This window comes from Amblyomma americanum, chromosome 5 (genome assembly GCF_052857255.1).
Source record: "Amblyomma americanum isolate KBUSLIRL-KWMA chromosome 5, ASM5285725v1, whole genome shotgun sequence".
NCBI lineage: Eukaryota > Metazoa > Arthropoda > Arachnida > Ixodida > Ixodidae > Amblyomma > Amblyomma americanum.
In genome coordinates, this window is record NC_135501.1 from 30151022 (window position 1) to 30163982 (window position 12961).

The 12961-nt window shown below is 47.0% G+C and overlaps 1 protein-coding gene across 1 annotated transcript in view; it reads right to left on the minus strand.

Annotated features, from left to right (window-relative positions):
* Positions 1–7281, minus strand: part of LOC144134620 (endothelin-converting enzyme 1-like) — a 40776-nt gene extending 33495 nt beyond the window's left edge. The window contains exons 1-2 of the mRNA XM_077667496.1: positions 6424–7281; positions 4314–4745 (exon numbers count right to left, since the gene is read on the minus strand). Of these exons, the coding sequence (XP_077523622.1) occupies positions 4314–4745; positions 6424–7272 (1281 nt within the window). The 5' untranslated portion in view covers positions 7273–7281. The remainder of the gene's footprint in view (positions 1–4313; positions 4746–6423) is intronic.
* Positions 7282–12961: the final 5680 nt, after the last annotated feature.

The following is a 12961-nucleotide window of genomic DNA, read 5'->3' on the forward strand; positions in this document are numbered from 1 at the left end:
CCACAAGAAATATCTTTATAAAGTATGATATCCTTCCAATCTTCGCGTTATACTTTTACAGGCTTCTATTATGCTATAAATACTCTTCACAACAACGTGACAATCCCTTTATTGTACTTGGACAACTGAGAGAAAATAACAGCTGCCGTAACACTAGATACAAAGAAACTTGGATCACTCCAACACCAAGAACTTACTCTATGAACCAGTCCTTAAGTTACAACCTTCCCCTCTTGCTAAACAAACTAATCCATGACAATTTTGATATTACCAGAAATTCAAAACACAATATCCGTGACTACTGCCGAGACAATTTCAATCTGTGAAAGAAGCAGACATGATTTTTTTTTGTATATTTTAGTGATGTAAAACATTTGCTTTGAGTACATGTGTGTATTGCGACTTACGTTTTGCATGTGTGTTCGCGCTTCGCGCAAATGTGGATTTGCATCGAATACCCATGACATTACTAATTGATGTAAATGATGTGACCGTCGCCTTCCTTCTGTACTGCCACTGTCTCAAGGAGTCGGGACCTCCAGTCAAGCTGTTACCACAGCTTTTAGTCCCGGCTCCTTCTTTGTAAGAAAGGAAAATAAACTTGAACTTGAACTTGAACTTTTAGATGCGCGCCCCGGATACGTCAAGCTCCTGTAGAGCTTTGAGTTTAGTGACCGGTGTTCTAAGCTCTGTTCCTGCGTACAATTCAGGTCGTCTTTGCATACTTGAGTCCAATGTCATGGTGAACTAATGTTTTAGAAATGTTAGGTGAATGTGCGGAGTCGACGTTCGATTTTATTTATAAAATAGCTCACAACCGCCTGCGCGTCTGTTTAGTGAAATGATATGCACTACGTTATTTCACTAAGAGTTCGACTTATCAAGTCGAAACCTCATCAAAAGAACGTCAGTTTCGCCCAAGAGGACGGTGCCGAGGTAAACATGAGTGAACATATGGCAATGCCGGAAAGGGTGTGTCAAAACGGCATCCATCGGATCATTGCCGCTCTTGAAGATCTTATTTTGCCTCTCTATTAATCCTCGTAGCCAAAGTGGACAAACGCATCCGCCAAATAGTGGCACCCCCTACACTGTAAAAAATGTCTGCAAAGTCACTGCTGGTAATTACTGCTTTTTTTATCTGTTCTTGGAACAGCTACACCGGAAGTGCCGGCGGTTTGGTTCTCTGCTTAGAAAAAAAAATCGTTTTTGAAATGCAAGCGTGTCTTATAAATCAGATTGCATACTTAAAATTGGACAGACACGTAAGACTGCTTACGTGTGAGAAAGTAAAAGCATTAATTAAAGTATGGCAGAATGAGTTATTACTGACTAAGAGGCATGACTATGCACAGTGTTTGTACAACTTTATACACCTTACCTTATATTACTTGTAAAGTCCAGTCATGCTATGCTGCAGAAGTGAAGTGCTGAGTCATGCTAGGTTGATTAATGATTATTAGTCATCACTATGAATACAAGTCATAATTACGCATACTTTGTAGAAATGCTATATTTTACCAAACGCTACATGTAAAATGCTCAGTCAAGCAACGTTGCAGAATGATTATTAGTCATGCCTATGACTACGCATATTTTATACCAACTCTGTGCACCTTACATTACGTTATATGTAAAGTACTGAGTCTTGACACGTTGTAGAATGACGATCAGTCATTAGCCATGACTCTTACTGTACTTTCATATTTACATTACGTTTGACGATGAATAAATTTTACAGCGCAAGGGAATCTGTGGCCAAAGAGCGCCATGCTGCAAGGTTCTTTCTTCTACTCAAGGTTGGGTCAAAGACCCATTTCCCGAGTATTTAACCCCAAAGAAGCCGAGCACCACGCAGGATAAAGCTTGTACCCATTCTATCACCTGTGGGTACACTGCGGCACTGGGGATCGAACGCCGCACCTCCCGTTAAAAAGGCGGATGCTCAAAACGACTACTCCACCACTCGGTAAAATACGGTAGATTTCATAGTTGATGACTATACACGTTCGCTTACTTGCGCTGTGGCCTTGTACATCGGCGTTCGGGCACCCTCCGAACTGCATGCAATAGGCGGCCGTTGCTGGATTTTGCGCTAATGGGGCATATAATGAATTCGCATTAAAAAGTAAAAATGTGAATACAGGTATCTTTTGCTTTCACTGATGATTTGTATTGTGTGCTGTGCGTTCCACTGTTTTGCTGCGGCCCAGAATTCTAGAAGATGGTCGCCCTCGTAATGCACGTGTATTCGCTGACGCTTTTGCCGATCGGACTACTTGGGAAATAAGGTAAGCCGTGCACAATGCTTATTTTGGGTATACTGTATGATGTTTAATACTTATTCTTCCATCGTCAAACAGCGCATAAAAAACCTCAGACAAGACACGGACAAGAGCGCACTAGCAACTAACGCGAACTGGAAGGCACTCAATCCCTCGGTGAGAATGCGCGCCTTCTTTCCGCACGTGTCATGAACATAAAGACAGACAGAACACTATGTTTGACGATGTAAAAATTAGTACCAACTGGCCCAACATTCTAGCTTGCTGAAAGTCTGATACCTAGTTTTGCGACTAAATTGTTCCCTGCTGGTGCTGTTATCCTGTACTGAACGGCCGATCTTGCCCCGATTGAAATTGTCGTTACGGGGCGCTGACAACGCTTTGTTCATAAGTGCACTGTGTGCACGTATGAGTGCACGCAGTGGTCATTTTTCTTAATCAGATATTTGGCGTGGTGCACGCGGATGTAGTCGATGTCGCGGCTGATTAACAATGTTGCCAATAGTCCGTAAGTGCGCCGAGATGGGTCAAAGTCTAAGCTATCTCTTGTAATAGCGGTGACGATTCTTGCAATATGAAAGAGCATGAAAGAGCGCGGGCCTTTGGCCACAGCAAGAAAGCGGAGTTCAAGGTGTATATTGGCTACTCAACAAAGCAAGACGGGGATACACGCCTAATAACTCGTTCGAGGTGTGATGTTTTTTGTGAGATCAGACGAAAGCCTCGTCGGGCTTCAGACAACACTTCCTGTTTTTAGAGCGCCTACAAGCGTGCGACCCACCGGTAGTAGCGCAAATTTCCGAGTATCACTTCATGTTGTTCGTAGCGGTAGGCCCGCTGACGAGTGCACTATACTAGCAGGACTGAGAACCTGGTGCACTCTAATTAGCGAAATCACTTTCACTTGTTGGTTGCCGGATGTGGATTTATTAAATGCTTCAATTTGATATCCAATGTACCGAGGTAGGGTCATGCTTTATTGCAAGGGCCAGCCACATTAAACTGTGACTTTTCGACTTCTACCGTATTGTGTGTGGTACAACAATGCAGAAAACCTAGATAAGGTACCTATAGTGCAGGCTGCACAATACTGTCATCGCAGCAACCTCAGACGCCCGTTTTAAAAAAAATTGTTCTCTCTGGATCCACAAACAGCTTTGACATGCGCTGTATATATTGTGTTCACCGTGTGAGTGAAATGTTTCAGATATTTTTATGCGTTAATAATAAACGTGTCATTCCCTTCCAGGTGAGCCACAAGAGTTTTGGATATGAGGGAACGGCACCTAGGAGTAACTTGGAAGAAGAAGCACTGCCTGGCGCGAAAACTGCTTGCACTGATAGTGTTACTTCAGTTCCATAGGTCGAATGCATCCATATCTGTTTTCATGAAATAAAATTTTTACACATAACGTGTTTAAGGAATAATGGACGTTTAAAGAAGAAAACAAAGTCTGGTAGATAACAGAAAAAGCAAAAACAGAACATTCACAATTTTTTTTGTACATGAAGGCAGCATATTTATGCTTGAAAACAGAAAAGCTGAAAACAGAAAAACTAAATGTCACAGAATATTTGTGTTTTTCAGCAGCATTTTTTGCAGTCTAGCTTCGAAAACATGCCGATATTTCGTTAGCACTTTCACCACCTAATGACAATGTGAGATAAGGACTCTTAGAGGTTCCTTGTTGTTCCAACATCTACTTGTCATAGCCTGCCTTGCGCAAGCTCCGCATGTATTTGAGCGCTTTCTTCCTTTCCTCTTCTTTTGCGCGTGTTATAAAGGTCGGCCTTAGAGAAGCAGCACCTGAGACGCCGACAGTATTTTTTCTCAGCATTTATGATGTTAACATAAATGAATTCCAACTCGCTCAGTTCAACATTCTTCTTCGGCGAGAGCTTTATGCCGCGTTCATGCGGCCAGTACATTCATGCCGCCCTTCGAACAGATAGCTTGCAAGGCTGCATTACCTTCATTAGTTCTGGTCAGCCTTTGAACCAACCATTCAAAGCACGCACTAAACTTACCTGCACGCCCTCCGGATCCAAAGCCCCGAGCAACGCCTTGGCGTAGAAATACCCCAGGCCGCCGTAAAGCATCGCCTTGGTACCGTCCTTGTAGTAAAGAGGTGGCGCCAGGGCTCCCAGCGAGAGCGAGAGATGGTTGACCACGTGCACGTACTCGACGTACGGTTGCGCGTTGCTGCCGAGGATTCGCAGCTCTTGAAGGCCGGCATCGGAACCAACTAGGCCTCGCAAGGAGCGCCGAGTCTCGATCCAGTAATGGGCAAAGGAGGAGGCATTTTCGGTGAAACTGGAGTACGCCTCTTCGAGTCCATGCGCCGTGAGGAACTCCTGGTCCGGCCACAGCACCGTGCGCATCTTCCTCAGCTTATCGGCGGCGATCTGCCGGGTGCGATTGTCCAGCCACGACGCAGCCAGACTCTTCTCCGTGGCCATCTGCGAAAAGTCGGTTGCCGCCGTGTATGCTTCTGTCGCTAACAAAGCGCATGGGAGACGACCATCCACTACAGCACGCTTCGTTTACCACTTTCCGCATGACACGAAGTGCGTAGTTTTGACAGCCGCTTCTTCGCTTACGCAAAGAACACGAATAAATCTTCGCAATTTCAGCTCACTACCGCAGTAATCTGTAACGCGGGGAAACATGATGTGGTCCCTGTTTCATTCTAAGTCCATTGTCTTGTAATATGACGGCGCTTTCTACACAAACGTAACGTTCTTCACAAAGGTAGCGCAGCAGCACACAGGGATGAAAAAGAACCCATACAGCACTCGTATGGGCTTTTTCCCGTCCTCCACTTTCCATGCCATCTACTACCAACACGACCAAAGTTCCGGTTTGTAAAACATGTTTACTCTACTTACCCTCTGCCGTCATCATTCTTCTTACTATCTATTGTCTATATAACTTGAATACACAGTAATTAATATTCTTTTCTTAACACTTCACGCCACCCCACTATGCGCTTTTAATTGTCTTCTCTCACTCCTCTTGCCGAGGGGCTAGTTTGTTATGTGACGATTCCTCGGACATCAAACGAAAGAAATGCTCTTCTTTTGTAACCTATAAAGCTACACTAGGGGGCAAGTATTACTTTGACAACTAATTTTTCGGGATGCGAGTTCTAGGAAAAACGTTTATTGTAGCCTCACCTCGCTACCCACTCGCCTGATATTGTATGAAGGCATTAAAGGCCCAAGTGCTACTTCCTCTCTTCAGAATGTCAGGCGACTGTGTAGCGAGGTCGAGCTGCAATAATAGCTTTTCCTAGAACTTGCGGTTCTGGAAACTTAGTTGTTCCCAGTAGTACATTCCGCATATTTTTCCATATCCCGTTTATAATTCAATGGCAATCTGATCGTATTGTGATCCCTCTCAACAATTTCCCTCATAAATACACTGCGTGTCATGACCTGAAATTCAGAGCACGAAAAAAAAATTGACGGTTCACTTAAGCTCCTCCTTAAGCGCATGATGCGATAGAATTAGTGGGTTAACGCCCATATACGCGGAATTTGTCATTCTGGACTTTTAATGTTACATTCAAAGATCCCTGGGAGCTTTCATTCCACTCCTGGCGCAGTGGTGCGGTGGCGCACCGGTTAAGCGATGGCTCTGCGATGGCAGGTGGTAATATTGGTGGTGTTTGTGCGGCCCAACTTGCTCCTCCTGAGCAACTTCTCACGACCAATCATTAGTTTAACTGCCACTTACCACGGTGGGTGCTCAGCTGATTCACAATCCGGTGGGCAGGTTGTGATGACGGACCGGAGTCACGTGATCTAGGCTGCGCACCTAGATTTCTTCTCACGGGGTCTTTCGCTCACAACGGCGAGGACGCGGAATTTTATGCCCACCGGGAGCCTTAACGCTGTTGCGTTAAAACTTCCTTGCTCAGACATTTCTTCAACTTGGCAAGCGTGTTACGATTAAATATTTTTCCGGTCACAACGAAGGCGACTTCACAAGAGGCTCATGCCTATGGTATGAGGCTCCTTCTGCACTGCTGCTGGGGCCAAGCAGTTCGCCTCACCCCTCACAGGCATAGTCGCTAAGTGACCAATTACTGTAAGCAATAATTATGGCTATGTGTCCGGGGAACCGTCAACATACCTTCATCATGCCTGCTAGGTGACCGTCGATGCGGCGCCGTTCCTCTTCCGAAAAGTGCGCAACCACGGCGGCGGAGAACACCAGCAGCTTGTAGCTGGCCTCGACCTGGTCGGCGCAGAAGCGGAGCCGCTCTTCAGTCGCTCGCGAAGTGCTGCCATGCAGGATGAGCAGGACGGCGCCAGGGTTGGCGACGGCTGCGTATGCGAACAGGAATAGCCACGCCAGGTGGCGTTGCACGGTGCGGTCCCCGGCCACCTCGAAAATCTTTAGAACACCATCCAGCAAGGCCATGTCGCTGAAAAGCACCAGGTCGTCCATCGTGAACGGCGGCTTGATAGCCAGCATGGCGTCAATAGCCTCTTTGATGTGTTCCGCCTTAGCGGTCTTCGAGTGGTTTTCCAATTCGCGCAGCGGGAAGACAGCGGGAACGCGGGCCTTCCACGTTGACGACCGGACGAGGGTACTGAATACGTACTGAAGGCTCTTGTAGTCCTCCTCGATCCTTCCAGGAGGCGGCAGTCCATTTGTGGAATTAGCGAAAAGCTTGAATATGTCAGTGTAGACTTTTTTGAAGTGCTTCTTGGGTATTTGTGTGAAGAGAGCTCTCCAGAACAGCATCACGCCGCTGGGAGTAAACAAGATGCGCCGCTTCTGGTGGTCGTTCGCGGTTGGGAGCAGTTTCAGCGAGAACCAAAGATTTACATTCCAATTGAAGGCAAGATTGAATAGCACCTTGAGCGGACCCAAATTAGGTTCGGGATCTTCGGGCCATGAGAGGCCATGCTCGCGCATAAATTCTTTGACGAGGACGACTTGCGAGTCTGTATCCGTCATGCAGCTGTTTAACATGGCTGCCACCTTCCTCAACACGGGCAGATCGTCGGCACTCTTTTCCAAAGTATAGGGCAACTTGCTGAGCCACGACATTTCCATGTCCATGAGCGCTGAGCGGGAAAGCTCAGAGTATTCTTTGCGGGGCATCCATCGGCCGCAAACGTGGGCAGCGAAATCGTAGCATGGGTCCACGTTTCTGTCCAGCTGGCTCTCAATGAGACTCCTGCCAAAACAGTTGGAAAAACAGATGTTAGCTCCAGGAACTCCTTGAAAAGCGATAAACACGCCGAGCGAGTGTGGTAAATTTTCAATATGATGTTCCAGCACGACGTTCCGCAGTGTACGAGCAAAGGAAGACGACACGGGCCTGAAGAAATGGCCGTCGCTCTTTCCTCACCGGTTGTGTAAGAGCTCTGTCATACATGCAGTCTCAATGCCCATTGTGTCAATGGCCATTTTAGTTTCTGAATCCAGGTGCCGCACGAAGAATTAAAACTATCACTGAATAGAAAGATGCGTTCGGAGAGATTGCGCTAGGGGTTAGCAACTTTAGTAAGAAGCGAGATGAATGTTGCAGTAAGTGATATTTTTCATGGGAAGTTTTTTTCTGAAAGATCTATTCAAATTCTTTATAGTTGGACGCAATCTAGAGACAGCGATGGCGGGGCGGAGAAATGCAGCGATGCGATTGGATGCCACCTTCGCTAAAGAAGTATACATTTTTCGCTGGCGAAGCTCTCACATTCATTTGTTTGTGGCCATTTACAGACACACATCGTCCAAGAACTCTCCTCCCGGATCTAGACGGTCAGGCACCCAACCTTGCGCAAGAGGCCCCATCGGTCCCTTCTACATATCATCAAATAAAAACATTCTTCAAACTCAGCCTCATGACATTGGTATCACCCCGCAGTACCTTGTCGCCCTTATCCGGTGCCACATGGCGACAATTACAGACGGGCTGCTTTATATCACCCCACCGTCTGTCATGCGTTCACCCAACCTTTCCTCCTCATTGTAACACCTGTGGCATGTCCAAATCCAGACTCCTCCACTACCTTTTAGAATGCCCTCCTCCACAGGCAGTGCCCCCATCCCCAATTCCACTCATTCTTCTTGGGACTTTACAGACCGCTCAGCCAGCCGGCCAGAAATGGTTGGTGGATCGGGCTTTACGTGAAGCACAAACCCGTGTACTCTTGGACCAGTAGGGGACCACCATGGAAGATTTTTTTTCGCCTAATAAAAATTCTTTCCATCCATTCATCCGTCCGTCCGCCCGCTCGTCCGTCCGTCCATCCATCCATCCATTCATCCATCCATCCATCCATCCATCCATCCATCCATCCATCCATCCATCCATCCATCCATCCATCCATCCATCCATCCATCCACTCTCTCCCCCCCACACACACACGCACACGCACACGCGCACGCGCGCACACACACACACACACACGCACACGCACGCACACGCGCGCGCACGCGCACACACACACGCACACGCACACACACACGCACGAGCGCGCACACACACACACACACGCACACGCACACGCACACGCGCACGCGCACGCGCGCACACACACGCGCACACACACACACACACACACACACACACACACACACACACACACACACACACACACACACACACACACACACACACACACACACACACACACACACACACACACACACACACACACACACACACACACACACACACACACACACACACACACACACACACACACACACACACACACACACATCGCCACAGGTCGGTGACCGTCTTTGTCGCTTTCATAAATACTATCGCTTCAGCACCCGTGGCGAACTTCTCTCTCTGTTGCTTCAGGGCGACTATAGGTGAAAACGAGCTAAAGAAAGCGGCACTACGAGCAACATGAACAGGGATAGTTTGTTTACATCTGACCACCGGACTGTCTGCAGAGTTGTCATTTGGGCTACAGACTAAAAATTTTTTGACGAACCGTTTAATACAATCTAAAAATTAGTAATTAACCCAAAATTATTTATGTATTTCCAGTTTTTACGTAGTGCTTTTCAACATATGGCGAGTGTGAGGCTGTTTTTAATGGCGATCCCAACGGCCATTCGCGAACCCGCACTGAGTCGATGGCCATCAACCTGAATGTCATTCAAAATCGCCAAGCGGCACAGGCCGAACCACATTGATTTCAATGTCCATTCACTGAATGAACGATGAAAGTGCCAGCGTGATAGCGGTTTAAGGTCCCACTGGAACGTCATGCGGAACGATCATGTACTCGAGAAATTCCCTGTACTGGGAAGCTTCCGTTGTATAAAAAAGAAGCTGCGGTGAAACTGGGACGGAAATGAAGGCACGAAAAAACGCAAGCCCCTGATCGTGATGAAATGTTTCTAGCAGAAGATGAATATGACTGTCATGCGCTGGCGAAAACCAGTGATGAGAGTTACGGTTAAATCTTTGCCGTCCCAACGAATAACGTCAGTCGAAGGTGGTCATCTAGGTTTCTTACAAACTACATACCTAAATTGAGCTTCAAAGGTACCAGTTTCCTTTAAGGCTGCAAAACATTATACTTAAATTAGAGCGTTGAAGCAGGCAGTTAACAGCCACAGTCGGTACTATATCTGATGCCAGGATGGATGCGCGACTTCGCTCCTCCCTACATCTATCTTCAGCAGACCTTCATTTCAACACTACAGCGCGCGCAAAACAAAACAAGCGAAGTACAGTGGTGGCACACAGGTAGACTGCGAACCTCATGTTGAGCCAGCCTGCAGTACGACTTCCTGTTCCGAGCGATTCTTCACGGGACAGAAGAAATATCCTGTGTGCCGTAGAACTGAATAACTGGGCCTGAGGTGCGGCGTGATCCCGGCGACCAGTCAACAACACAGCCAGTCAAATAGGATTTGCCTCATTGGTGAAGTACTTGGCCACCGCCTCCTGTATGAATTCACCATTTCACCTCCGGCCCTCAGTGCTCAACGGCTAAAGACCAACTTAAAAAGGCTGCAATCAGACTGTTGATGGAGTGAAGGACGAGTAGATAATCTGACGCCATCGGAATAGACCATGAAACCGTTCAATGCTAGATCCTTCCTTAGTAAGCCTAGCCTAGCAGTATTCTTTGAGGAACTAACAAGCTGAGGATTATGATGATGAAATGGGATATCAAAGGGTTCGGTGAGGTTAGGAGGACAGATCGAAAATTTACAAAGCTAAAAAACGGGCATGCTATTGCTATCACAGTTTAGTGGACAGGTAAAACCTAAGCACGAGGCTTCTGATCAAAAGCAAATAGCTGGCAACATAAAAGAATACGACTACACTAACGACAGGGTACCAGTCATGATGACGACATGGGTGAATGGTTTCTTGAAAATGTATATTCGGCAGTTTGTACATTAAAAAACGGAGTAAACTGTACTGATGGCCAACTTCAACACCAAAGTAGGCAAGAAAGAGGCGGCCAGACATGGGGGACTATGACACAAGTTTTAGGAATGGCAGAATGAAGTTAGAGTTCGAAGAACGAGTTATTTTACGAATCAAATACATTCTCCGCAAACGGGAGAGCCGGAATCGGAGCTGAAACAGCCCGAAAGGCGAAAGTATATATGAATGACAGAAACTTCAAACTGTGCCCGCATTCTGGTGTGCAGGTTGTGTAGGTGCTCGAAAGGTGAGTTGCAGTTACCATATTTCATAGTAGCCTTTTATGTGTGAAACGAACGGAATAAGTTGTTAAAGAAGCCCATCGACGAGTTAGCGGTGAGAGAAAAAGGACAGAAATTCAGGATCTCGCTGTGGAGCATTGTATTTTAATATAACCGAGAACGGCGTTGTTAGTGTTCAAGCGATAAATGACAGCTGTACAGAACTATCAGATAGTGCGCATTAGAAGGGGTGGGGTAGCTAGGCAGGATACTGGCAAGCTCTATCGGGAAAGGAAAGATGCGGTGAAGTATTCTTTGCTGACTCACATTTCCTGGCAAGCTCTATCGGGAAAGGAAAGATGCGGTTAAGAATTCTTTGCTGACTCACATTTCCCCTCGCTCGCCTGAGGCATCTCCCTCTCTCTCTATGTCTGGTGGCCTACCACTGCTCTTTCCCCCAGGGGTGGTCGTCCTTCCCTCCTCGAGTCCTCGTAACATAGGGGGCCGCGCGGGCCCTGCACGCAACGGGGGAGTTGAAAGCGAGACGCTGGACGTAGCGGATGGGACGCGGCAACCCCTCTGGGGCCCAAGTGACCCAGTTGTTCCCTGTGCCTGCTGGCTGACGCTGCCTGCCTGCGCGCGACCGAGGGAGGCCGTCCGCATTCAATGGGGATTCAAATAAAAGGTTTTATCTGGGGGCTATTCCTAATCTGTGGTTAGAGCTAGCGGAGTGGTGTTGGCCTTGACTTTAGGGTCACAGTTGAGCAAGAAACCCCACAAACGCCGAAGGACAAAAGCGTGTCAAAGGTAGGTATCAAAGCTAACCGAAAAGTGTTGGGTAACCGCCATTAGGAAGCCGCAGCTAACGTAACTGAGGGTTACATCCTTGCCTTGGTGGTGAGCGTCAACTGCGATAAAGCAAAGCGAGCATTTCCCATTTTTCCTCTGAGGAACATGTGCTCATGTGTCAGTGCATTGGTAAGTGCAGTGCGTCCTTGGGCACTTTCAATTGCGCCGTTTTTTTAGCTGTTTGTGTGCGTACTTAATGGCGAATAGCTGTGCATGCCCCTGACCTGCCACGAATCATCATTACTGATGTAAAGCTGCAAAGTAAACGATGTTGTCCTCAGCACCGTGTTTCCTTGCTTAAGTTACATGACCAGCATTTTTGTTTTTTGTTTTAAAAAATGCACAATTTTGCGCATCGAAACGTTTGTTAAAGATTAAGAGCATGCAGTCGAACTACGTTAGGCTAACGTCTGTTTGGGTATTCCCAGTGTGCTCAAAGAACGCACTGAGTGAGGAATATTCCCACTATAACTACTAAAGCACTCTTCCGTGATGCATTCATAAGCCGAGCCTGCATTGCGGAATAATGGGCTGTCAAATTGCAAAATGCGGAATTAACACCCAAAAGCAGCATAAAATAATGTCCTCCTATGTAAAACACGCGCTGATTATTTTATGTTGTTCCGTTGTCGCCATTAGCTGTTGTTCCGTGGCTTTTAACGCGCTAGAAAGTGCATTTAAACGTTGTTTTCAGGTCTCGTAGCTGCCCACTCTGTTATACTGGGTGTACTTTTCAAGAAAAGTGTAATTGCCGCTGCGTTCAAGCGAAGCGGGACAGACGTATTCTGATATGCTAATTAGTCATCTGATTTCACTCCAGAGTTCTTTCCAGGGGCAAGGTGGTACCACATCCAAAAAAAAATACTGAAGGAGAAACAAACAAACAAAGCAACCATTGACTAGGAGGGAAAAATAGTCAGCTGAAAGAGCTAGTGTTCTCGCGAAAATGAGGACTGCCGCCATCTTGAAGCACTCGATGTCAGGTGGTCTGACAGGCAGAGCTTGCATATTTAAATCCGGCAGCCTTATGGCCTGTTCGCCAAAGTGGCGGTGGTGTATCACCCATGTCAACACACCCAGCGGGGCAGAATACAACTAGCGCTCGCACCGGAGGAGTGCCATGAGGAGGCGTGGAGCGGAGAACGAAACTGTTTGGTTCGTTGCACCAGGCCATTGCCGT